The sequence below is a fragment of the Anabrus simplex genome, chromosome 1 (assembly GCF_040414725.1).
Source record: "Anabrus simplex isolate iqAnaSimp1 chromosome 1, ASM4041472v1, whole genome shotgun sequence".
NCBI lineage: Eukaryota > Metazoa > Arthropoda > Insecta > Orthoptera > Tettigoniidae > Anabrus > Anabrus simplex.
This window is the reverse complement of record NC_090265.1, coordinates 429,687,101-429,714,248: the sequence shown is the minus strand read 5'-3', so window position 1 is coordinate 429,714,248 and position 27,148 is coordinate 429,687,101. Positions and strand designations below refer to the sequence as shown.

Genomic DNA, 27,148 nt, shown 5'->3' with positions numbered 1-27,148 from the left:
GTATCTTTGGCCCTAGAGAGTTGTAGAAACTTCCTTACATTGTAACTATGCTATTGGGTCTAGAATTTATTAGAAAATATGTTGTGTCATTTCCTTCTAGAAGCCTGGCCAGGTAACATATATAAAGAGTTAGTCTTGTGAGTGGGAGTGGAGTTGTTTTGATGAGACTTCTGTGGAAGTCGTATTAGCCATGTGGTTGAAGTCAAGTATGTGAATTGGTTTTGTTGGGTTGGTAGTTGACATGCATTTGCTGCAGTCTCTTCTTATTCCTTCGTAGTAGTGTTTTGTTTCATGATAGCAGTTCGTTAGTGGATGTGTGTAGAGGACGTAAATAGAATTTTTGTAATAATTTGTAAATAAACTAGTGTACGCAACTGACGGTATTTTGTGTGCATCTTTGTGAATACATCATACTTCAATGAAAAGAAGAATATTCCTTGATGATCCACCTATTCAATACAACATATAATCTCACTTGATTATGTATTCATTTTAAAATATCAAATTGCGGGACGTATTTCGCCTTAATTTACCATATTTTCTTGCATAATTAACGCCCTTGCATAATTTTGCATACCAATATTTCTGGGTCCATAGTGGAGAAAAATAAATTTTCACATATTTTCGATCATTATCACACAGCTCTGGATGCGTTTCGAAATAAAGATGTCAGCTTTCAAGTAGCAGCCTTCCTATTGCGAAACCGGGCATTCCAAACACCGGGCAAAACGTGCTGTTGTCAGCCGGAAGGAAATACCACTGCACTAGTTCAGTGAGAGAATCAACGCAGAAGTGACTAGTGAAGCTCTATTTCAGTCTAGTACAAACATATTTTACGAGTGTTTTGGGTTCAAGACATGCATTTTCTGTGATCTCAAAATTTTTTGTTAGTCCACAGTAAGCAAGAATTTGAATAATACTGCATCATATAAACTCGCGGTGATCAGTTACGCTGGAAACATACAGGAATAGGGCAGCGGGCCTTCAGCATTCAGTGTCCAAATGCAACTTGCGCTACTGTGGTAACAGAGAAGTGCACTTGAAGCGACCAACAATCTCACAAAGCATTTCGCGGACCAAAAAGTGGCGAGTTTACGCAAGTAGAGAAGGATCTCCTTAAATATATGATTTTGTTATGCAACTTTGGATATGCCGTTTCTCACGAAATGCTGTATTTTAAAGGACAAGTAATAGCCACTGCACATGGAATCGGTGTCTCGAATTTGAATTTCAGCCGTGGCTGGATAAATAATTTTATGAAGAGGAATGGACTTTCTCTTTGACGAAGAACAACATTATGCCAAAAAATGCTGAATGATTTCAACCAAAAAGCAATTTATTTTCATTGCTTTGTGATTGACATGCATAAAGTGAAGGAATATTTGATCCCCCATATAGGAACGACAAGTCAGATGCCAATCAGTTTCCATATGCCACAAATTATATAGATGTTGATTCCCATAGGGAATCTGAAATATTTGTCCTGAATGAGTAAATTTATAATACCAATATAAATGGTCCATTATTGGACATTATAAATTTTCCAGCTAACTCATTCCTGGTTGCCAACGTTTTGCCCCCGTGTGCTAGGTTGGGCTCGTCAGATGGTACATAGTACACCTACCAAGACGCATGGCTAGTGCATACCATGGAGGCCACTGCGTGGGCCACTTGAAGCCACCGGCAGTGCCAATGCACTATGAGAGACTTCGTCTCAGTACCAAAAATTGATTCCTACTTGGCCATCAGATGATATAGATGTTGATTCCCATAGGGAATCTGAAATATTTGTCCCGAATGAGTAAATTTATAATACCAATATAAATGGTCCGTTATTGGATATTATAAATTTTCCAGCTAACTCATTCCTGGTTGCCAGCGTTTCGCTCCCGTGTGCTAGGTTGGGCTCGTTAGTTGGTACCTAGCACACCTACCAAGATGCATGGCTAGTGCATACTGTGGAGGCCGCTGCATAGGCCACTTGAAGCCACTGGCAGTGCCAGTGCACTATGAGAGACTTTGTCTCACTACCATTTATATTGGTATTATAAATTTACTCACTCGGGACAAATATTTCAGATTCCCTATGGGAATCAACATCTATATCATCTGATGGCCAAGCAGGCATCAATGTTTGGTATGCACTAGCCATGCGTCTTGGTAGGTGTGCTAGGTACCAACTGATGAGCCCAACCTAGCACACAGGGGCGAAACACTGGCAACCAGGAATGAGTTAGCTGGAAAATTTATAATGTCCAATAACGGACCATTTATATTGGTATTATATGCCACAAAGTCAAATAGTTGATAAGAAAGGGACATCAAGTGTTATCATACGCACAACTGGAAGCGAAAAACGATTTACTGCAATGCCTAAAGTAAATTTTCTGCGAGGGATTCACGTTAGTATCCAAGAAAAAGGGTGGATGGACACGTCACTCATACAAGATTGGATATGAACGGTTTGGGGAAATCTAGTAGGGTCCGTCCTTAAATGCCCAGCCCTTCTCATGTAGGGCAGTTTTCCTTTTTTGCCGGTATATCATTATTATGACATTATATGAATTCTACTTTTATTAGTTCATGTTTATTTTACTTCAGGTCGTATTGTCAGCTTGTAATGGGAAGAATATTTTCCAGTGATGGTACTTCAGACCTATGTGCCCAACTTACCTGATGTAAGCTATTTGACTTTTCAGAAAAACCTCATGCCAGAATTTTGCACCAAATGATGATAACCGCAAATGAGTTGAACAAATTGTGTTTATATTATATTCGATTACATTTTAAATGTAAATGAATTGTAAATAATTTTTAAATATCTGAATTCCTTGAATAATTTACGCATCCGAAGCTTTCATTAATTAAATGTATTTTGTATTTTTGTATTCTGTATTTTGTGTAAAAAATGTGTGTTAATTATGCGAGGAAATACGGTAAGTGTTTTTAAGATTAAAATTACTAATATATATTTTTAGGCTATTAACAATGTTCTGTCCCTTATAAAACGATTTTAAAATTTGTGTTGATTTTATCTATAAAACAGACAATAATTGAAATACATTACAAATTATAAAAACAGTTCACACTTTTTTTTTATCATTTTTTGTTTTGAAAATCTTCATACAGTATGTAAAAGAGATTGGCAATATGTGTGCTGAAAAGTTTTTAAAATGAAGTTGGTAGCTTAACACACGTCATCTTTAAAAAGATCCTGTGAAGTTTAACGATCAGTGAAGTAGGGGTGTTGTTGTATTTATTTGCTGTTCAGAAGAGGGGATTTCTCAGGATTATCTCTGGAAAAAAAAAACTTGGACCTGATTTGACGTTGTAGAATGAAATATGTAGTGCTTAGTCTTATTAGAAGTCTGAAAAGAAGAAACAGAAGAAAAACTAAATTAAGAGAATGTAAGGATTCAGAAACATATATTAATTGGGGAGAGAGATTGGTATGACTCATCCCCTTACTCTTATAGGTAACTTTCTTTAGGTGATTTGCCCTGTCTTACAGACCATTGCTGCTTGTCTTGTATTTTATCTGTGTATTAAAATGCAACATGTTTTTTAAATCATAATAGTCTTAATTCCAATAAAGATCATTATTCTGGCTTTGGGATTTATACTCACCTGTCCCCAGTGTAAAGCCTCTTACATTGGACAAATGGGTAGATGTTTTTTAACCAGATACACGGAACGTCAATGCTTATAAACATCACAAATTTTCAGCTATTATTCACAAGAAAGAGACAGGACATGCTTGCACATCTATTGATCAGGATTTGACTATCTTAAAGAGAGTCAACAAAGGCAGTCTAATGAACACATTAGAAAACACCTACACATTTCTGGATCAATTTTTAAATAGTAATCACAGTTTGAATGTCATTATAGAGAATAAATATCGACTTTACGTCCAAATCCCACATTTCCTCGAGTTATTGGTGATAGAGAAAGATGTACAGTATTTCAAACAGTAAACAAACTCCCACCTCCAATTGACTCACTGACTAACAAGTATCCCTACCCGACTGTCACATTTTCCCCTCCTTTCGTCCCCTCCCCTGTTAATTTTTCTCTGCGCCATTTATTATTCATGTCCTCTCTGTACCAGGAAAAATGGGTATCAGAGAGAGCATGAGATCTTTCTAAGGGTTCCTAGTCCTTAGGAGTGGGTACAGAGAGTAAGGATCGCAAGGCGAAATAATAGATATCATTACTTTCTCCCATTTACTCAATCTATGAAAAGTTATCCTATTATATCGCTGAATTGTAGTGAAAGATATTTATTGGAAAGTATGTTCCAATTCCTACAACAAAATATTGAAAAATTGTGTTGATCATATAAAAAATCTTGCTATCCAAATGAGTAAATGTTTTTTTTTTCCAACCAGTTATGTTCATCATGATTTTCTTGATGTAAAACAATAAAGCATGTTGAAAATAAGTTAATATTTCACTTTAATGAAATCCTGAAGTCCTTTCTACTATCATTTGTGATTTCACGAGTATGTTTTCTACGTAAATTAAACAAAGTAAATTCTACAATTTCTTCTTGTAAAATTCCCAAAAATATTTTTAGTCATAAATATATATAAAACACTTGAAATTAAATTCGATCTTCCGGTAGAAAGTTCTAAGTATTTTCCTATTTTACATAACTTATTGTACACTTTATATGAATATTGCGAATTAAGAGTTTATTGTACGCCTTCACTACATATAAAACACTGAATTGAAATTCTAAAGTTCCAGCAAGTGAGAGCATATGATATTACGAGAGCTAACGTGATGAGATAAAACACTGTCTTCCAAAAGTCTGTCTGTATTTTTAATGAGAGTGAATTATTGCATTACATTGTAAAACGTTAATTTTCAAAATTTATTATCTGCTAATAATTGTTTATCAAAATATTAAGTAAGTGAGCTTTTGAATTGAGTTAATGTTCTTTGTCAGCAATGACATTGTCTATAAGAGTTCTGTTGAGAGTCAGAATTATGTTTCTGAATGAAAAGACACTTATATTACCTGTAATATGTCTTCTTGTCGAGCTCGAACTGTTGAATACTGCTCCGCAAGCAAGAATCTGGAATTCAGCTAACAGCAGGCACCGCGATGTTCCATAGTACCGCGTTCCGGGAACCATCCCTCATAGTACCAAGCCCACGTTCCGCGTTGATACCCATTTTTCCTGGTATAATATGTAATCGAAGGTGATGTTGAAGTTGATTAGTAATATCCATCGAGTGCTATTCTGCAAAGAAGATTTGAAATGGAAGAGGAGAATGCGTTTTCATAATAAATGCATAAATAATGTGGCTGAAAGGAGTTGTTAGTTTAACAGATTGACAGTAATTATTGTTTGCTACACATCGATACCGATCATGAAGTTGATTACTTGCAGCAGTTGTTAACTCATTAGAAATAAAAGCTGAAGTATCCAATTGCTTAATTTTAATGCCATATACTGAAATTAAGTAAGAATGTGGTATACCTCAAGATATGGCAGAATGCCTCACTGATTTCTGAGGTTAATTTATATTTTCTTGCATCTGGTAAAATTTTGGAAAGGCTATTCCCATGTATATTTATAGTAAGAAGGTTATCATTTCTCTATTGGCACTGTTTTCATGATACGTATATGGTTGTTAGGTTAGATGATGCAGTTTTACTTTTTTTAAAAAAAATTGCCACAGAATGCGATCTTTGGTATCATTTTCTTGCTGTGAGCACTAGTGAGCTCTCTCATCGACGTTTGAGGGCGATAACATGAAAAATAGCATGTAATTTCATGGATGATGTATATTAGTTAACTACTTACGTTTGAGGGCGATGTCGTAGACCTTTATTTTTAAGTATATTTCATGCTTATTCTCTAAATTTGTTGCATCAGGATGTAAACAGGTCTAAGTGAGGTATTAGGACCACATTGTTTTAGTTGGGTATCTCCACATTATGAGTACCTAGATAGATAGATAGATAGATAGATAGATAGATAGATAGATAATTTATTTTACCTGGCAAAATTAGAGACACTTGTCATATACTTAACCAGTACTGTAAATACACTAGTAACATAACATTTTAATTTAATTTCTACACTACTACTGTATGCTGAACTAATTGGCCTGGGTACATAAAATATGTAACATATTACATGTTATTTATAAAACTACCTTCCAACAATGTATATAGCCTACTGCTCCTTAAATTCAATACACCTAATAATTTACATGTATTCCCTGTAGATAGGGTATAATACGATGGTTATACTTGAGTAAGCAAAGGAATAGTACAATACTTGTAAACATGTCAGGTTTATGTGTTTTTCATCTATATGCAATATCACCCCAAAAGAATGTTGTGTACCTAAAACAATAGATAACATAACTGGTATGTATGTTCACCTAATTGATGACTGAAGGCCCATTCGATGCACTGCTGTTGTTCCCTGTAGTGTTGTAATGTCTGCAGTGTACTTCAAGCATTGCTAAGATACAAACTATATGGTTCCTGCATTTCAGCTCCTTAATGACAGTTGGCAGTGTGCACATTGTTATTATGGCTCCAAGTGTGGAGAAGTCCATGGAAAAATGTGCTGCAATTGTAGCACTCAGACAAGCAGGTTTATCAACTCGCCAAATTGCAAAACAATGTAGCGTGTCTATAGGGGCAGTGCAATACACCCTTCACCACCAGACAACAACAGGTAGCAATAAGGATATACCACAACCAGGACAACCTCGTAAAACAACTAAAAGTGATGATAAATTCATCAGAATTACTAATAAGTGAAATAGGTTCAAAACAGCACCACATATTCGTGCAGAATTGGTAGAAACAATAAGAAACAAATATCTGTTGCAATAGTAAAAAGGAGACTGATTGAAGCTGTCTTACAAGGATGTGTGGCAGCAAGGAAACCCCTTCTGAAGCCGATAAATAAAAAGGGACTTGAATGAGCTAGAATACATGGTAATTGGACTTGTGAAGAGTGGAAGAAAGTATTATTCACAGATAAAAGTTCAAGATTTTTAGAACCAGAAAGAGGATATTTGTTCGCCAATGTGAAGGAGAAAACTTGGTCCAGCAGTACGTTCTACCTACAGTTAAACATTACGAGAGTTGTATTATGGTTTGAGGATGTTTTGCAGGAGTTAGAAGTGGAGGCATTGTGAAAATAGAAAGATGTGTGGATCAAAAGCACTACCACCGCATACTTCAGTATCATACAATACCATGTGGATTGCGCTTAATAGGGAAAGAGTTGTTACAAAACATCGGTCAGCGTTCTGTAAGGAGTACAGTGCATCAAAGAAAAAACTGAAAGATATGGTCTGGCCTTTCCAAAGCCCGGATTGAAATTCTATTGAAATCATTGGGGATGAAGCGGACAGACATATCAGGGAAGTTCATATATCCAGCAAGGAACATCTCTGGAATATTGTTAAGGATGTGTGGAATCATATAGACTCAAAATACCTACAAAAACTGATTCATCGTGAGGCAGTCATTAAATCCAAGGAAGGATACTTTGATGAATGTAAAATATAATTATTCTATTTGTGCAATATATGTTTAAGTTTATATAATTATATTTTTGGAGAAAAATTGTTTTGTGTTCATATATGAAATACCAGGTAACAGTAATGGTGTATTGAAATCAATGAGCAGTAGGGTATTTCTATAAAAAGAACATCTGTCTGGCATTCTGGATGACCACAAGGGTCCAGAAGAAAGTAGCACAAATATAAATACATAGAAATACCTAAAATTACATTCCCTGTAATCTAATGACAAAATATGTTAAAAGGTGCCATACAAATGGTAATGAAAAATATTTAGTGAATCCTTCAAAATATTGGTACAAAAGTCATCTATCTCATTTTCAGTGATGCCAAGTTATTTAGGATGGCTACCATGTGAATAAAAGCTGTTCTCTGAGCTCCAAAGAGAAGAATCTTTACCACCCATGCCTTTACATTCAGGTTATATCTCTCACTGAAGTGAGGTATGCATGGTTGATAGATAGCCTCCTTCGTCTTGTCAACGCAAACTACTGGCTGGTTGTCCTATTCCATTCAGACTGTTGGGACTAAAAATTAGTCCTCATTTTACTTTTGTGTTAATACAGATTATATCTGCTTGATGATTACTTCCATCCTCTGGAGCACAGTGCACCTCCTCATAAACTTCACAGTGCAATTTATGTAGTGATGTGGCAATTGAAGAGCGTACTCTATGACGATGAGAGTTTCTCAACAATTCACCTTTAGAACACTTCTCCAGCACATGACCCAATGTTTATAGCAAATCGTACTCAAATATTTGGATTGAGATGGTGATTTAAGATTTGGCAGGATTTCTTCAGCACAATCAGTACAATCTCATCTCAAGATAGGATGGTAGGCCGAATTTCTTTATGAAATCTTTGAAGAAATATGCCGTAGGTTCATAAATACTCTTCTTTTCTTGATGTACCTCTGTATCCTGTACATTTCCCAACTCAAATCTTATTGTGGGATTAATATGGTCAAGTGTATAGATTGTCGAGTTGATCCATTCACAGCAAGGCAGAAAGTTTCAGTCTTCCTCAGGGCATCAGGTATTTTTGACTTTACAACGAGGTGACACAAGTTACAAATGAGCATTCCACAGTCACACCGTCCCAGGGCATGTGCCAGAGTTTCAGTCTCCAGGCAGCCATGTCTGTCCCAGGTACCATCTAACAACCGAACAGGAATGGCTCGAACTGCAGCAGCATTTGCATTCATCTTTAAAACGTCACCCGAGATTACTCGCTGTTGTTAGATATCCACTTGTGTTAGTGTTGGGCATCACACTGTTCCTCTTCCAGACATATATTTCCAAACTGTGCAGTCCCTCCTGGAATTTGATCTCAGATGCCTTTGTCATTTCTGATGGGGGAGGAAAGTTAAGCTAATCACATTTAACTTGTGAAAATTTGAATTTATAATTCCACCTTTACAATACTGTCATTGTCTTTATTAAAAAAACTACATTAAATATACATTAAATAATTACATAACATTACATAATATACATTAAATATAATTTAATGTAGTCTTTTTAATAAAGACAATTACAGTATTGTAAAGGTGGAATTATAAATTCAAATTTTCACAAGTTCATACTTTGACAATACGGGCTCTAATATGAAGTTTATAACGTGCAATAATCACATTTAAGTTTTTAATTCATCTTCCAACGTCCTATCTGCATTTACGTGTGCATTATCGGCCCTCATGAACACTATACATGCATTACAGTATTGAAGGATGGCTTCCCATGCAGCGCTGCCTTTTCTCCTTGAATACACATATTGTTGATGTCAGTTGGTAAGAAAAGCAGCTCTCTAACAGATCGTGGAATAATTTTGTCTGTGTCTTCAATAGAAGCCAGTTGTATCCAGTGCAGCAGTGCCATCCTTGAGGGATATAACTATCTCCCGAATACTGGATACTGGCCGCACTTAAGCAACTGCAGCTATCGAGCTCGGTAAAAGTGTCTCTTGGAAGTCCACCTTTTCAATACATTGGTTTTTTGATTTATTTGAATCAAAAACGAAATTACATGTTGAAACTGGGACATGTTTCGCCTATAATGTAGGCACCATCAGCCATGCTATTCTTAACATTAAGGTTAAAATTGAGGAAATAGAAATGACTTAAGGCTAAGCTTAAAGATATTACATAAAAAGGTTTGTAACATTTTTTTAAAAAATCGCTTAATCACATTTACGTGCTCAACATATGTTGAGTCATAAAATATCGTAGGGAATAAAATAACAAAGATACTAGTTTTCTGTGCCGTCACCACATTTCTTTGCCGACTCATATTATATATAATTTATTGCAACCAATGGCCATGCACACAATAATACACAATGATTAGGTTACATAAGTAATTAAATTCCATAGGTAACAATGTACACAGTCAGATAGTCATTGTCAGGTATCATATATGGTCATTAATTTTCTTTTGTATTTATGTTCTTAAAACTCGTTTCTTCTTGGAATAAAAGTGCTATCACTTGAGGCTATAATTGTGGCTGTTTAAAATCAAAATAAGTGGGCTTGTCTTGTATGCTTCCTGTAGACAAAGTGGTTGAGGGGACTTCCAGAGAAGGTTCTTCCTAAGGCTGAATATTATCCTTAGTATTAGAAAATTCCGGTTGTAGTACGAAGTTGTCCACTTGTTGTCCACTTTGCTGCTGACAGCTTAAGTGCCGGAGTATCCGCGTCAACATACTTTATACTAGTTAACAGTATTTAGTTTCTGGTCTGGATGTAGCATTGGTGTTGATGTCAAGTTTTCAAGGTCTTCCCTAAATGGTATTATAATCCTTCCTGGGTCAAAACGGATTTTGTCTTTAAACATTAATGCCAAATATTTAATGGTATCTTTGGTTCCCTTCACCTTTATATAAGATTAGCTGATGTATCTGTGCTTTGCTATGGAATTCTACATTGTATACAGAATTCTAGGTGAAGTATTGTATATGTTGTGAATAAGATTTTACTAAATTCCATAGCTCTTAACATTATCGGTACCCCCAGAAACACGATGGGGAAGTCGCCATACATCATTTCTCATGTGAAGATCAGAATTTTAATTATAATGACAGGCCCTCTTGCCTACTGCCAGTCACAGTTGAGTTGGGGAGTTTTCATTATGATGGCAGGCCCCTGCCAGTCACAGTCGAGTTGGGCAGTTTTCATTATAATGGCAGAAGCTCTCTCCACCTGTCTTTTTCCATCTTCAGAAAGACTGCCTCTGTGGTTTTCCCAAAGTCTTGAAGGATCCACCAATGGACAGAAAACCAACATGACAGCAATATTAATGAAAGCATTTTTTAACATTTTCTCTGGGCCTTTTTTTTTTTTTTTTTTAAGGAAGAAGCACTTTTACAGATAAATTTTACTAATACTTTTAATGGAATACATGCCCTGCAGCCCAATATGGGGTCGGGGATGAAGTGAGATTATATTGTATAGCGTGTTTTTTTTGGCCGGATGCCCTTCCTGATGTCAACCTCAGTTGAGAAGATAATGAATATGAAATGAATGATGGTGAATGAAACTGGGTAAGGAAGTGGAAGGAATTGGCTGCGGCCTATGAATAGGAACTGTCCCAATATTTTCTTAGGAGTACAAAAGGGAAACCAAAAAAATATAAAAAAACTTATTCTCAGGACAGCTGACAGTTGGGTTTGAACCCACTCGCCTGCTGAATGCAGAGCTGGGCTCCATAGCCATAGCATGTTAACACACACAGTTACTCTGCTCAGTGATATACTGAAATATAGTATAAAATTGTTGATCCAAGAATTGGTATTATCAAAATCATTGACATTTGGGGAAAAAAGAATTTAGAATTTATCTGAGAAGGGGTTGACAATTCTGCACGAGATTCATCATTACTAATTTGTCTTGCACTTTCTTGTAGTTCACTATCACCTCCTGTATATACTCCATCTTCATTATCAAAATATCTCTCTCCAGAATCACTATTTATGAGAAAACATTCAATTTCTTTGTCAACAAGAGTTGAATGTATACTTCAAGAAGCCATGATGGCTACATGTTAGCGGGAAAGATGTTCCACTCCAACAAAACTGAAATAACATCAGATCGCTTTCAAAACATGTGAAATAGAGTGGTATATCTGCTCTGCAGAACTTCTTTGAGCATTTCCATGGAATTTCAAAGCATGACACTATATCCCATTCATGTATGAGATCGGTGAAGTACACACTGCACCAAAACGTATATATACGGGTTTGGCAGACGAGGCCACGGCGTTCAATAATGTATGTATACGGGTTTGGTGTTGAGTGGGTTAATGTGTGTCTGCGTAAGTACGAATTCAAAGAAGAATATTTTTTGGAATATATATTTGGGATAATTGGCCTGCATATAAATATTGTGTTAAACAGTTCACTAAAGAACAGTATGTTTCCAAGACATATTGCTAAAATTTGTCTAACAAACTGGAGAATGTTAAGAATCAGGAAGGCTATGACTGAGCGAGTGTTAAAACGATCTTTGTTCTAATGTGTGTTATATTAAATTATGCCTTTGTTGACAAGACCTAGTGATTACAGTGCACTGTGTCTTCTGGTATGGTCTAGAGCAATTTTGTTACTTTCATTGATCTTTCTCAGTCTTATCCTTGGCTTTGACAATATGAAAATGACTCGAGGTATGAGCGATGCTTGTAATGCCATTCCTTATGCAGCCAGTCCCTGTTATGAATAGTGTGAAAATGCTGCTCATAGGGTTGGTTAGTGCATGCATTTCAGTGGACTTGGTGGACTGGTATGTAATAGCAACTTCTGGCTCGGCAAGGAATGCAGTGGGAAACTATGTCACTCCTAATTTCCCTAGTACGACTCTTCAGTGATGCCTAGGGCATCTATGACAGCTAATAGTGGAGCTGTTGAGGACCCAACCAGCCTTCAGTGCCATGAATCCTACACAAATGTGTGTAGCAGCTCTCAAATTAATTGGTACAGCTTCCACCATTTTGTGTCTTATTTTATTCATTCAAATTAAAGGACATCACACTCCAATCCTCAAACGTTTGCAACAAAACTGAAACATTCTCTTCCAGGAACTTATTAGTTGTGAACAAAATTTCATATAAACTTTTTTCTGGCAAATCAAATTTCAGGTACATCTGGTGCTCTCCATTGCTGAATAGGACTAACCTTTTAGGCAATGTGTATCCAATTTTAAGGGTCCCATGTGTACATTTTCCTATGAATTGTTTCATATTTTCTTTCTCTACATAGCCCACTTAAAAGATAGCATAAGTAGCCTGTGAGTTAACCAAAGTTATCTATAATAATAAAAGGAAGTGTTTGTCTATGTTTTGCGTGTGCATGATGCCCAGCAAAATCTACAGCATGCAGAGATCTGAAATTTTGAACATAGGTAGATGCAAGGGGGTCCGAATGCACCTCGAAGCCGGAATTTTCATTTTCGCTTTCGTTGGTGAGTTATGAACGAAAAACCATTGGAAAACATGTATTGGGATATGACAATCCAACATGCTGTCACCAAGATTAAATGCATAGAGCCACTGTCACTAGGCAACATACGTAAGATAGGTAGAGAACACAATTCAAGGAGCCATTTTACGTCCAGGACGTAGGAAGCCATTTTTGGTCTTGTATGGTGTGAGGCATATGATGCTGTTGATGGTGATTCGTCCGTCGGATCAGGACGTAAAGTCTTGAGCTATTCGAGAGGAGTGGGCTATGTGCCGGCGCTGAGTTTCATTCTCTTCATTCTTACTATCTTATATTGTGTCATTCATTTCATCTCATTAACTCATCTGATTAGGTTGACATCATGAAAGTCATCTGGTCGTAAAAACTCACTACGAAGATTCATCTCATTTCATACCCAAACCCTGTAGAGAAAGGGGACAAGGGTTGGACACGTATACATTTAGAGGAAACGTATAGGCCACAAGATAGACGATAATAATAAACGAGGAATAATACATATATATCATTAAAAATTAAATAATTGAAGTTCAACCAATTCAATACATAAAAGAAAGAAATGTAGTAATTACATTCTTATTTAAATGGGACCGGTTTCGACCCTAGTCCAGGTCATCGTCAGCCGTAAAAACAAGTAGGCGAAATCACACAATGTTTATGAATATTGGAGAAATGGGTCAGTTTCACACTCTGTCAGGCACAAAGTCACAACACTATCAAATAATATATGAAGATTATAAATAAACTTGAAGTCGCAGACGAATAGATTTGTAGAAGCAAACTGCCAGTTCCCGGTGATCAGCGCGGCACATTCAAGGTCATGCGCTGCGGTCTCGAACGCCAAAGTAGAGTGGAGAATGTCTTGAAGGTCCAATATTTGTCTCGGTTGCGGGAAGTTAAGTACGTATATAAAAAATATACGACGCAAATCAGTATAATTGAATGAGAACTTGTGATCTTGCTAAGTTCTTGGAAAACAGTTGAAATTTTTATCTTTAAACATATATATATCAGTTGAGATGCTGTTTTAAGTCCATGGAATAGGAAGCCATTTTCCTTCAATCCATGATGTCTGTCCGTTTCTCTGCCTAGCTGTCTGTGTTCATGTGTGCGATGCCCAGCCAAATCCATGGCAAACAAAGATCTAAAATGTTTGTCACAGGTGGGCACAGATTTTCACCTAAGAGACAGTGGCTGTCTAAGAGCAATTCTTGCTCCAAGACAAGAAGCTGTCAACGTCATCAACAAGCAACACTCGCAAGAATGATCTGGTTTGCTATAAATTGAAAAGTCTGTCGACACGACATGTCCTACAGATGAAGCTGTCAACTACATGACAGAGATTGTGAACAATTTGGAGTCGCCTGGAGTACCCTTGAACATCTTGGGGTGGACAATTGCGGCACCGATTATCGTTCTCAGGAATATGAATCCTTCCCTCTGCAGTGAACACGGCTCTGAAACTGATGACGAATATTATTGAAGCCACCATCATGACTGAGCATGCCACGGGTGAAGTAGTATTCCTCGGACTGTAAGTCCATTGTGTAGGAAGCCGTTTTCGGTCCGTGACACGAGGAGCCGTTAAAATTGAATAATTGAAAAAGAGGTTCAACCTATTCAATACATAAGAGAAAGTATTGAATAGGTTGAACCTCTTTTTCAATTATTCAATTTTAACGTTAATACTTTCAATCCGGAACAATGAAATTTTTATCTTTAAATACACGAGGAGCCGTCAACTCGTAATATTCGGAAGTGTTTGTGTGTATGTATGCGAAGCCCAGTCAAATCTACGAGACACAGAGGTGTGAAATTTTAACATAGGACAATCACTTAAAGTTGTAGGACTCCATCTTCGAAAACGGTGCTTTTGCCATTGTCGACTATACATGGATTGTTCAAGAGTTCGAAAGGCAAACACAACACAATATACATCTTACCTCGAAATGGAAGGACATTAATATAGTTTATCCCGAAGCTCGGTGAGGAAACAATATAATAAAAATAAAATAATGTATTTCTACTCAACGGTGGCGATGATGAATAGAACATGGACAAAGACCAATCAAAACATGCGACATTTTGTTAACTCGATGGCGGTCCATGGGTACCACCATAAACTGTGCAACACCGAGTGCTTCCATGACCCCGACGAAACCTGTGTTTGCAAGCTGTGCAATGAGCATTGCAGTCGATATCACATAATCACATGCAAAAACCGGGGATTATCTATTGTGAACTTTTGTAATAGTGAGAAGTGACAGTACATATGACAAACTTTGTTTATACAATGCACAATTTGTGTGCTGTATCTTTATTAATTATTAATAAAGTGTTTATTATTAAATAATGTATTTCATACAGTTTACTTTAAAACGATGTGAGTTAATAAATATGATGTTTTAATTTGCTTTTAAATAAATAGTTTAGAAACATCTAACGGTTAAATTAATAAACTTGGGCAAAGCCGCAGGCACATGCTAGTCAGCTATAACCTTGCCAAATTTGAGCTCACCAGGCGAGTTGGCTGTGCGGTTAGAGGCGCGCGGCTGTGAGCTTACATCCGGGAGATAGTGGGTTCAAATCCCACTGTTGGCAGCACTGAAGATAGTTTTCTGTGGTTTCCCATTTTCACACCAGGCAAATGCTGGGACTGTACCTTAATTAAGGCCACGGCTGCTTCCTCCCAACTCCTAGGCCTTTCCTATCCCATCGTCGCCATAAGACCTATCTGTGTCGTTGCGACCTTAAGCCAATAGCAAAAAAAGAAAAAAATGCAAAATTTGAGCTCCATTATTCTAGTAGTTTTTACATGAAAAACACAGGTAAACTTATAAACTTGAGATTTTTTATTACGGTCAACTTTTCCTAAAATCAAGAACCCTTCGATATTCTGGGATGATTCATACGCTATGTTATCTGGATTGATGATATCCTTCAAATGGTGTTATAATTTAAAAATCAGCCTGGTAGTAGGCTTGACAAACTGATATGTAATAGCAGCTTCTGGTTCAGTGAGGAAAGCGACAGCAAACTATCTGTTACATATAAACAAACTCACAGTCTCTCTTTACTGTATATATTCAGTGTTCTCCCTAGAACCATTTTAGTGGGTGCACCGCCCTGCCGTTTTTGCAGACCGCCCGGCTAACATAACCTAGATATGCACTAATTACGTAATATTAGTACATATTTGAATCATGCTTCAAATTAAAATGTAAATACTATAAAACTGTTTATTTAAATGATAAATCTTTGTTGTTGTTGTTAGCATAATTGCATCAATTACATCAGAGTTTAAATGTTTAGCTTGACTATAACATAGTGTCGTGCGCGAGCGGTGTCTGGATTAACGTGGAATCGCACGAGAGCACTCGATTCCTCATGGCGTCAGAAACCTGTATGGCACTCCACATGCCCCGGTGTTTGATTATGAACGAGCAGTAGAACACTAGAACTTCTTGTTTGTGATAATAACACTAAAATAGTTTACCTGTGTGATATTACTGTTAATGCCGTCTGTGGATTAGTGGTAGAGATACCGGGTTCGAACCCAGCAGAGGTTGTCGGAGTTTTGAAGGGCAACACTCCTTGTCATACGCTGTCAGGATGTAAAAGATATCTGGTGACGTATTTGGTATTTACCCGATACAAGTCACTAAAATTCAGCCTTAGACGCCCAAGAGAGATTTGGTTTATTCTGCCATCTAGTAGGCCTGGAGTAAAACGGAACTTCAAAATTGACGAGCAAGCAGCCATATCACATCGAATTAAGATGTTTGCACACTGTATCTGAGACCAAATTATTTATTAATGCCCTGAGGGGAATAAAACAAAGTTTTTTATTCAGTTTTTACGCAGTATTCCCCGCCTGGCTGACTAAAATAGATTAATTATTGGAGTTATGAAGAAAATTCATGTAAACTTTTTTCTGGCAAATCCAATTATAAGTACACTGCTTTGGTCCATTATTCAATAGGAGTAACCATTTAGGCAGCGCATTTAATTGCAAGGGTCCCAAGCATACATTTTCCTCTGACTTGCTTCACATTTTCTTTCACTATATAGCCCCCTTAAAAGCTAGAGCAATAGTAAGTAGTCTGTATGTTAACCAAAGGTATGAGCTATAAGCTTGCCAAATTCGAGTTCCGTCAGTGAAGTAGCTTTTATGTGAAAAAATCACAGATAGGCAAATATACAAATGTAGAGATTTATTATTGCTGCCATGTTTTTCTTAAATCACAGTTCTCGTGGGAATCCTTTGATATTCCGGGATGGTACATAGCCTATCTTACCAGAAATGATATCTTTCAAATGGTAAAAGAAATTTCAGTATTGGTCTGGTAGTTTCTTAGATTACCCCCATTACGTAGCCACAAAATCACCGTTTCTCTTTATATATTAGTATAGAAGATTGATGATTTCCCTGTCATCTTTCATTCCTGCAACACTCTCCAATATTACTTCATTTTATTTCATCTGTCAGTCATTAATCATTGCCCTAGAGGAGTGTAACAGGCTTTGGCAGCCGGCACAATTGCTATCCTTGCCGCTATGTGGGGGCTTTATTCATTCAATTCCTCACCTGGTCAAATGACTGAAAACAGGCTGTGGATTTTCATTTTCATTAGAGGAACCCATGCTGATGGTTAATTCTGCTCTCAACTTTCTGCTTGTTCTATAGAGTTATAGTAATGCATTTTATTGTTAATATAGAATAAGCCTAAAAGTAACAAAAATGTGAAATAAAAGTAAAATCCAGTCTAAAATGTGGAACTGCTGGACTGAGTGGCTCAGACGGTTGATGCGCTGGCCTTCTGACCCCAACTTGGCATGTTCGATTCTGGCTCAGTCCAATGGTATTTGCTCAATTACATCAGCCTTGTATCGGTAGATTTACTGGCATGTAAAAGAATTCCTACAGGACTAAATTCTGGCACCTCGGCATCTCCAGAAACTGCAAAAGTAGTTAGTGGGACGTAAAGCAAATAACATTATTATTATTATTATTATTATTATTATTATTATTATTATTATTATTATTATTATTAAAATTTGAACTAAATGCAGTTTATTAAACCTATGTGTGTGTTGGGTATAGTAGGTCATTCAGGATCTCTGGGGACGATGTTTGAAGGGTAATTAACTTATGAAAAGCCATGTCTTCATCAAGATCATACTCAGTTGGAAAGCATTTCTAGCTATAGCCTGACAACGTAATTTTCATTGGAGTAGACTTTTTCTTAGAGCTAGCATGTCTATTTTATCCCACTCCTGAAAGGCTTTCCAGAGCTGTTGATAATACATGGACATCTATTTCCTAAGGCCCTTTTTAGGAGTTCAGATGCACAGAAGTCCATGGGTGACCCAATTGGGTGCCTTCACCGGAATGTCAGTAAAAGGAATTGCACAGATTCCAGTTTCCATCTCCATTCTCCCTAACAGGTGAGTCTAACGAGAGGTGTGGCTGGATGCTTTATCTTGATGTACCCATACCGGCTGGGATATCTGTGTAGTAAATGGGTGTTAAAATCTTTTGCTGAGAGTATGTAGAGTTCACCTTCACTTTATTAGCGACATAGCAAATGATTACCTTGCCATTGTAGCAGTATCCAACAATGATCATGAAACCCCTTAGAAAACTTTTCTGACATTCTTTATACAATGTTTGATAACCTTCTTTTGTCTCTAGGACGGTAGTAAATCGAACAGTGTTTGTTACAGTTAGTAAGGTACACATATGCTTTGTCTAATGTCACCACATTTTTCCATCTCTCCCCTGCCAGATAGCTCTCATATAGCTTTCTTGCGTTAGTGCGACGTTCAGAAATGTGACGAGGCAACAGCTTGTGAATTTGAGAGTTATGCCGCTTTTCTAATTGCAGGCCCTTATTGATTATGGTGTTAACTGTTGAAACGGACATCCCCAACTAATGTGCGATAGTTCTTTGAGGAGCAGGCTTACCACCTGAGATAAGTGCCTTCACGTTCCTCACCACTTCTGGTGTATGGCTGGTGGTTGGTCGTGGATTTGCCTGTTTTTTTTCCCCTCTGGAATTAAGCCCAGTCGGCCTTTGCCTTTTTTTATTCAATACAGCACCTATGCCTTACTGTGATATCAAGAAATCATGCTTCTTGCATATTCCATGGATTCAGAATAGCTATATTTAGCATCAAGAATGGCTGTTTTGTAGCCCTCCCAGTAAGGGTCAATCCGCTTTGGCATCATTGCAGCTAATGTCACGAAACTCTACGCACACACGTTCTCAGTACTGACGTGAATCATCACTCCCTGTTTTGACATGCTCAAGTTGATAACAGCGCCACCAGCGGTCTTCAAACTAGTCACCAGAGATCCCGAACGACCCTCTCTATTCAGCCCGAAGGCTGGTTTGATCCTCAACAGGTCTGCTCTCAGCTGTCATAGATTCATGATCATCGACTAGATTATGCAACGTAAACAATATTGTACATATATGCACATAGTTTAAAGCGATTTGATAAAATCTGAGGATGTTCTTGTAGAATGAAACATGTTATTCTTCATTTAAGTGTGTATTTTTACATTAGTGTTATAGTGTTATATATATTTTATTTTGAAGTTGTGTATTTGAGAGACTGAAAAGCCTTTAAGTTACATCATTGGGCATCGCTGATTAGGCATTCTACTGAATGAACAGTGAGGTAGTTTCCCGTTGCTTTCCTCTTTGAGCCAGAGGTTGCTATTACATATCTATTAAATGATTTTGGCGTTGCTATATTTACATTTTAAAAGTGAAATATTGCTAGTAGACAACATTTAGGTATTAGAAGCACTACAATTTAATTCCTCAGCAGTAATTGTCTTTGAAGGAATTTTTTTTCTTTACGTCGCACCAACACAGATCGGTCTTATGGCGACGATGGGACAGGAAAGGCCTAGGAGTGGGAAGGAAGTGGCCATGGCCTGAATTAAGGAACAGCCCCAGCATTTGCCTGGTTTGAAAATGGGAAACCACGGAAAACCATCTTGAGGGCTGCCGACAGTGGGGTTCGAATCCACTACCTCCCGGATGCAAGCTCTCAGCTGCGTGACCCTAACCGCACAGCCAACTTGCCCGGTTTGAAGAAATTTAAGAGATTTTTTGGTCAGTGCATTATCACTTTGGTGAACATATTCCTAAATAACTACTGAACATATTATACAAATGATTGTTGGAGGAAGAAAGTGCCAAAAAAGATCTTTGAAGGATAGTGCCAGAAGTTCGAAGGAAGGATAAAAAGGATAAATGATAAAAATAAATGAAAAGAAAAGCTGCTATATGTATGGACATTTAAAGGTTATGAAGGTATTGTACATTTGTTGTCTCCGTGTTTTTATTAATGCACAATACGATTAATTGGGTATATTGACGAGTTAAAGTTTTAAACCTATTTCTTCTAAAATTAAAATAGGTCTACCATGAAAGATATCAAATGAGTATAGTGTTAATGATCTCACATTTTATATGAATGCAACATTCATGAATATTTCATAACTACCAGACACAGATCTATCCCATTACTTTCATGAGAGTTTGCATTACGCAGGTCGGACAGACTGAACTGTTTGCCTCGTTGTGTGACATTATCAGACATCACAAAGGCAGTGATGATAGGATCACTTGATACTTTGGAAATTAATTTATATTATGGAAATTTCTGCTTGGTTCCATACTTTTTGTCCTGTTCAGTTTACTTATGATTCATTCTCTGTCCTGTTAAAAATTTGTGAAATATCATGGCAGACTTTTATCACTATATTATGTTTTAATTGTTTGAGTATTTATGATGATTATTTTATTAACTTTGTTATTTTCTCCATAGGTGATCGCTTGAAAGATTGGACGTCTTTTACATGAGAAGGTTTCTAAGGAGCTAGGATTAATTAGCTGAGAAGTTTCTCTTCCATGCCATCACAAATAGTGTTGTGCCATTATTGTAAGTTGCCACATTGTAGAATAGTTGAAGAATTTGCATTCAGCATCATTTGTGAAACTTAAAAGCTATGACTGCTTCAACTGTGTCATGCTGTATTTATTTTTCACTATAAGACAAATGTATCATTTACAAGTGGACAGTTACATTCACACATTTCTTATATACAGTATAGCCAAATCTGCTCAATATGTAAGTAGTTTGTACAGTGTAGAAATGCATATTTGTAACATGGAAAATATGTAGATATAACTTCTTTTATTGATTCATTGACTCCACTGTTATTTACATATCAGTATGTAGTATGTATGTAGTACAAATTTATTGTATGCTGTGTAGTTGGTTGAGTTTATCGAAAGAGTCTGTCATTCGATTTTCCAAGTGCCTGTAGTTCATAAAAAATATTGAAATTAATGATGATATATTTCTAGATCAAAGTGTATTAGCATCATTTTGTGATAATGAAAAGTATGAGTATAGTTAATATTTATTATTTGCTACACTTTAAGAGGTAGGTGGTTCTGTTTCAATAATCTGCCAAATTAGTTGTTTCTTGTACCACATCTTCATTTTCCTCAAAGCCTCCCTGAGGAATGTGTTAAAAGAGTATAGGAATGAGAGGACTGAATATGTATTGTGTTTCCATTTTTCTTTAGCTTCAGCTGGAAATTTTGTATCTACCTGAGCCATTTGGTTGATATTTGCAGGTCTAAGTAAATACTTTATATGCCAGTAACTATTCAGTATAGTGAGGAAATATCATTTTTAACTAAAAATTAACAGAGCATTCTTTTTTTCTTACAAAATTGAGTCTCTTTATACTCAGGGTCACTTTCTTGGTAGATAATTGGAAGTTCATACAGTTAAGGATACTTCATAGCTCCCCAGGCTCTTTCTATTATGTAAAACAAATATGTTTTCCCCTGAAATATTTTCCGTAACAGTTCTCATTAAGTTTTTATCATACTAGGAGATGTATTATGAAACACTTGTTTACTAATTTACAACAACTTTAAAGAAGTTCAAATCTTAAAATATTGTACACAAAGACATAAGAGAGGTGCAGATCGATTTTTTTCACATTTTCATAGGAATTTCTGGAGGGTGTGGTAACTGTTCTAAGTACAGTCATGGGTGAAATCCTGGTTGTTTCACACAAGTTTTGCAGAAGTGGACCATTTCTTGTCTCTCTCCCAATTGCTGTAAACCTTGCAGTCCTTTGATTTCCATTGGGGATGGGGATAAAGCAGCTGCAGCTTGCCATTTAGTCGCACTTTGTCATTTGTAGTGGATGGCCTGGGTTACTAGGTTTTTCCTGAACTTCATGTGCAACAGTTTAGTCTGGATTCCTTAAAGAGTAGGTAAGCGTTTGCGATGGATACCTCTAGAAGAAATAAAAGTTCCTCCACCATTTAACTGATTTACACGTAAAGGTAGTAGTCAGAAACATCAACTTCCCCTGTGTACTGATTATAACCACATACGACAACCAGTTTATGAACAGCTTCCTCAACTCCTTTCCTTATTTTCCTTTTCACTACCTGAGTGGAATTGTCAAAGAATCTTGACAGCATGACATTAATTCTCTTGTCCCTCCAAACTACACACGAGATGTCATCCTTTCTCATTGTAACTACGTCATTCAGCTTTTTTTAACCCGGGAGCTGTTGACCATTACAGTGCCTGTAATGTGAACTGTTAGTTTTAACAGTTTAGCTGCTAGCTCATAGCTAGTGTAAAACCTGCCCATGAAGATGTGAAAACCTGTTTCATTACTAGCCTGCAATATGCCTTTTGTCACCAAATAGATGACAATCCTAGCAATAAAACGTAAGTCAGGCCTAATAAGTGTTTGTGTTGTTACTGCACCATAATTAGGTTCCATTTCACAGACATACCCAGTAAGAGAGTCAGAAGGTACATAAATATGCATTCTCCACTTGGATGGTTTTTGTTTGTAGTAACACTTGGAAACAATACAGCCTTTGAAACTTACAGTTCTTTTGTCAGAACTCAGGTTTTGCTCTGGGATGAAAAGTTCTCTAGTGGGCGAGTTGGTCGTGCTGTTAGGGGCGTGCAGCTGTAAGCTTGCATCCGGGTGATAGTGGGTTCGAACCCCACTGTCCTTTCCACTCCTAGGCTTTTCTATCCCATCATCACCATAAGACCTATCTGCGTTGGTGCGATTTAAAGCAAGTTGTAAGAAATAAGTTCTCTGAATTTCCTATCCAACTAAGACACTTCTTCACTTTCCAAACCCTTGATTGTGGTCCTACCTTGTCAGTCTGAGTGGTGGAGATATGGTGATTACAAAATATTTGTAAAAATGTATTCCTAGCCAGTCCTCACTAAAATAGTTCTGCATTTGTGCCTTACTGTTCATTCTTAAAAAAATAGTTGTCAGTACTGTAATTCTGTAACAGGCCTATTATCATGGCTTACAAATCCACTTACTGGGCTAAAAGGGAATTTAGGCAAGCCTGAATCACTTGTTGTCCACAATCTCCAAGCAGTATTGGAATTTTGTACACATCGGTGAGGTCTGGGATGCAGTAACACATTAACACCTCCCCCATCATCACACGCATTGCTGTCATTATTATTATTATTATTATTATTATTATTATTATTATTATTATTATTATTATTATTATTATTATTATTATTATTATTATTATTGTCTCTCAGATCACTTCCTTAAATATAACTTTCATCAGTTATTTCGAAAAGTTTGTCACTTTGTGGTCACTATCAGTCAATTCAGTCAAAATTGACTCCAATATCTCATCCTCCACCAAACCAGCTGCCACCATTTCCCCTGATTGCTTCCCATTGAGCATATACATTGCCAAGAAAAGAGAGTAATATTGTCATCACATTTGAAAGGGAGCTTCTTTGAACTTGGTTCTTACAGTGCACAGAAAATAGCAGCAATCATTGAATAATAAATCAAAGCTGAAATGTAATCGACTGAGTAGTTACGTGATGCAAAACCATGTAACAACCTGAGTTTAATACATGAGTGTTAGGACTGAATGGTGGCCATCGACCTGATGTGGACACGCGAGCATAAAGAGTTAAGCTTGCTGCTGTATCCATCTGTCTAGTAACTGAAATCTGATGTAAAAACTTATGCTGTAGTTTTCTTTGTAACATATACATTATTTGATATTTCTGCAGGCATAACATGCAAAGCAATACAAACAAATATAATTTATTGGAAATAATTAGGTTTTTCCTTCTAGGTAAGACATTCGTATTTTCTTTGCAGTTCTATTTTTTGTTAATATTGTATACATGCATGTCATCTTGATTATGTGCATGATAACTGAATTCAGTGCAATCTGAAATTTAGTACCCCACCCCCTCCTCCCATGGTGAATTGTATTCTGACATCCATTTGATGCAGTTGTGTTAAAAGTCAGGTTTTTTTTTTAATTATTCAAGAGAACATAATTCTTATGAAGAATTTTTTCAGATACTGTACAGTGATGAAAATTACAAAACATTCTTTGAGTATGTATGTTTAACTTTCTTGTTCTATTAGCAAAATCATATTAAATACTCTTTTGTAGTAAATGTGAACTATTGCTGATTAGCCAGCAATTGGGAAGTTTTGTCTACATAATTATCTTCTGGGAATATTTGACTATATTGGATTCCAGAAAAATGATCCGCAATACCTTATTGCCAATAAGGTATTGTTCAATTAACTCAAAAATATTTGTTTTCTAAGGTCATTAGAGAAAATCTGGGGATTGATGAGCACTGCAGCTTCACTTCTCAAATCTCTCGGACCTTTAGTGTTTCTTGGTGAGGAAACGATTGTTTTCTCTGTCCTTTCATGGTATATAGATGTGTTAATACTCAGAACTGAGACATTCACATGTTATTATGTAATAACCAAGTTTTACACTTAGTATTTAGTTTGGTCTGAACCGTAGAGGCAAATGGACATGCGGTCATGCTGGAGCCTACAGGTTGGTTATAGGCTGGCTCTGTTTAAATCTCCGTGGAATAAATGTCTTCGATAATCTTTTTGATTTAAATATGTTAGCAGTACAGTACATTGTTCTACGTGTCGAGTGAGAGATGGCATGATTTCTGTACAACTAGCTAGTCACAACAGCAAAGAAAATATTAATTTTGGAAGCAAGGGAGGGAAAATAAGTAAAATAGAGGTTGTAACTGAATTATTCTTAAACCATATTTTAGTGTAAATGTGTGCTGATGTTCAGATACTAGATAAACTACCAACTCTTTACAATACCACCTAAAAGCAATATTTTATTTGATATCAGACAGAAGTAATTGTTTGTCCTATGTATTAGTGAGTGACAAAAACTTAGTGTACTCTTAATAAATCACTGACTGATGGAACTGAATGGGTTGAAATGAGCATCCACGTGATGAGAAGAGGAGGATCATTAAGTAATAGGTTTACTTACTACAGAGTGATAATTTTAATCTCATAATTCACAAGCTTGTTTCTTATAAATGCTTGTGTAGGTCTCCCTGAAAATGACCTCCTATTATATTATGTAGCAGGATGAAGATATGAATACCATAGCTCCAGTCAGTTTCCCACACAAGGGAGGTGCTCAAACTGATCCTCTCATCAGTTCAGTATGAATCTTCTGGAATGTAACTAATATGCAGACTGGCCTTTGTAATGAGTTACCGAAGATGATCAGAAGTACCAAGCTAGTTGGCCGTAGTAGTGAGCTTGCATTTGGGAGGTGGTGGGTTTGAATCCTACTGTCAGCAGTCCTGAAGATGATTTTCCATGATTTACCATTTTTCACACCAGGCAAATGCTGTGACTATACTGTAATTAGGGCTATGGCCATTACATTCCCAATCCTTCCTTTCCACCTAAAACCTTCATTGTATTTGTGTAACCGTTAAACTATTAGCAAAAAAAGAAAAGAGAGAGAGATTAGCAGTTTTTTGAATTTCCGCCTATAAACTGTACTTGGAAGTCGTGGATGTGTATAATATTGGCGATTCTCTATTCTGCATTTGTTTACTTTATACAGTTCTTTAAACACTGCCTGTCTTGACATTCCTGTATTGCATGTGCATGATTCACAATTCAGTTATTGTGAAATTTGGATTCACCCAAAAATAATCTATAAGTTATTTTAGACAGTATCCAAGATAAATTCTTCTTTATGATAAAATATCTTTCTTTTTTATAACAGAAAATATTCTTGTTGTTCCCATTATTGTTAAAAGCTTTTTTATTTTATTGACATACATTTATCATCTACCAGGAAATAGCACTTCAGTATAGACATTAAAACAACAAACTTGTATCTGGCAGTAAGAAGGTTCATGTTTCTTCCATTCTACTAACATGGCCATACCTTTTCAACCCGTTTCCCTCTACTATCCTTTGGTTTGTCCATTCTCAGCCTGTCCCATCTCTCTGTTCTTTGTTCTTTTCCTTTGTTTTTTGAAACATGCTTTGAAAAAGTTACACTTTACTGTATTTTGCTTTCTGCTTTGGCAGTTGTAACTCATGTTTCTGCTCTGTATGTCAAAACTGGGACAAAATAAGTCTTGTACAACTCCTCTTTGCATTGTCTTGGTACCTCTTCATTTTACACTAAGTCTCTCTCGCCTTCCTACAAGTTGTACCATGTTGCTGATCTTAGTTATTGTTCCATCCTGTGACTGTACACTTCTGAGATATTTGAAGCTCTCTACCACTTCTGGTGGCTTATTATGTAATTCATCACTCCTCTTCCTTATCATGACCATTCTTTTACGCTTGTTCTCTTCGCTTATTTTCATACCCCATTCCATGACAACTTCATGTATCTGACCCACTCTGTACTTATTGTTCATTCTCACCTCATATCACTATATCATCTGCCATGCTGTCATTTTTTCATGCTTGAGCTTCTTTTTTTTTTTCTTATCTTTTTCTCAATTTTGTCCATCACAGTGAACAACAGTGGTAACAGTGCACTTCCTCAGTGCAGAGCTGTGTCCACTTCAAACCACTCTACCATCCCAAGCTGTCTCTTCACCCTACTCTCCCAGTTTGTGTACAATGCCTTCCTCCACAAATCAATAAAGGCCATCAGCAAGTCATTATTTAATTCCCACCTTTTTCAGTCACTTGCCTCATACTAAAAATTAAATTG

At 36.6% G+C, this 27,148-nt stretch overlaps 1 protein-coding gene across 1 annotated transcript in view; it reads left to right on the top strand.

The window, feature by feature from the left end:
• LOC136866951 (uncharacterized) overlaps positions 1-21,427 on the top strand; it is a 182,527-nt gene extending 161,100 nt beyond the window's left edge. Inside the window, exon 12 of the mRNA XM_067144046.2 lies at positions 20,883-21,427. Within this exon, the coding sequence (XP_067000147.2) occupies positions 20,883-20,917 (35 nt within the window). The 3' untranslated portion in view covers positions 20,918-21,427. The remainder of the gene's footprint in view (positions 1-20,882) is intronic.
• Positions 21,428-27,148: the final 5,721 nt, after the last annotated feature.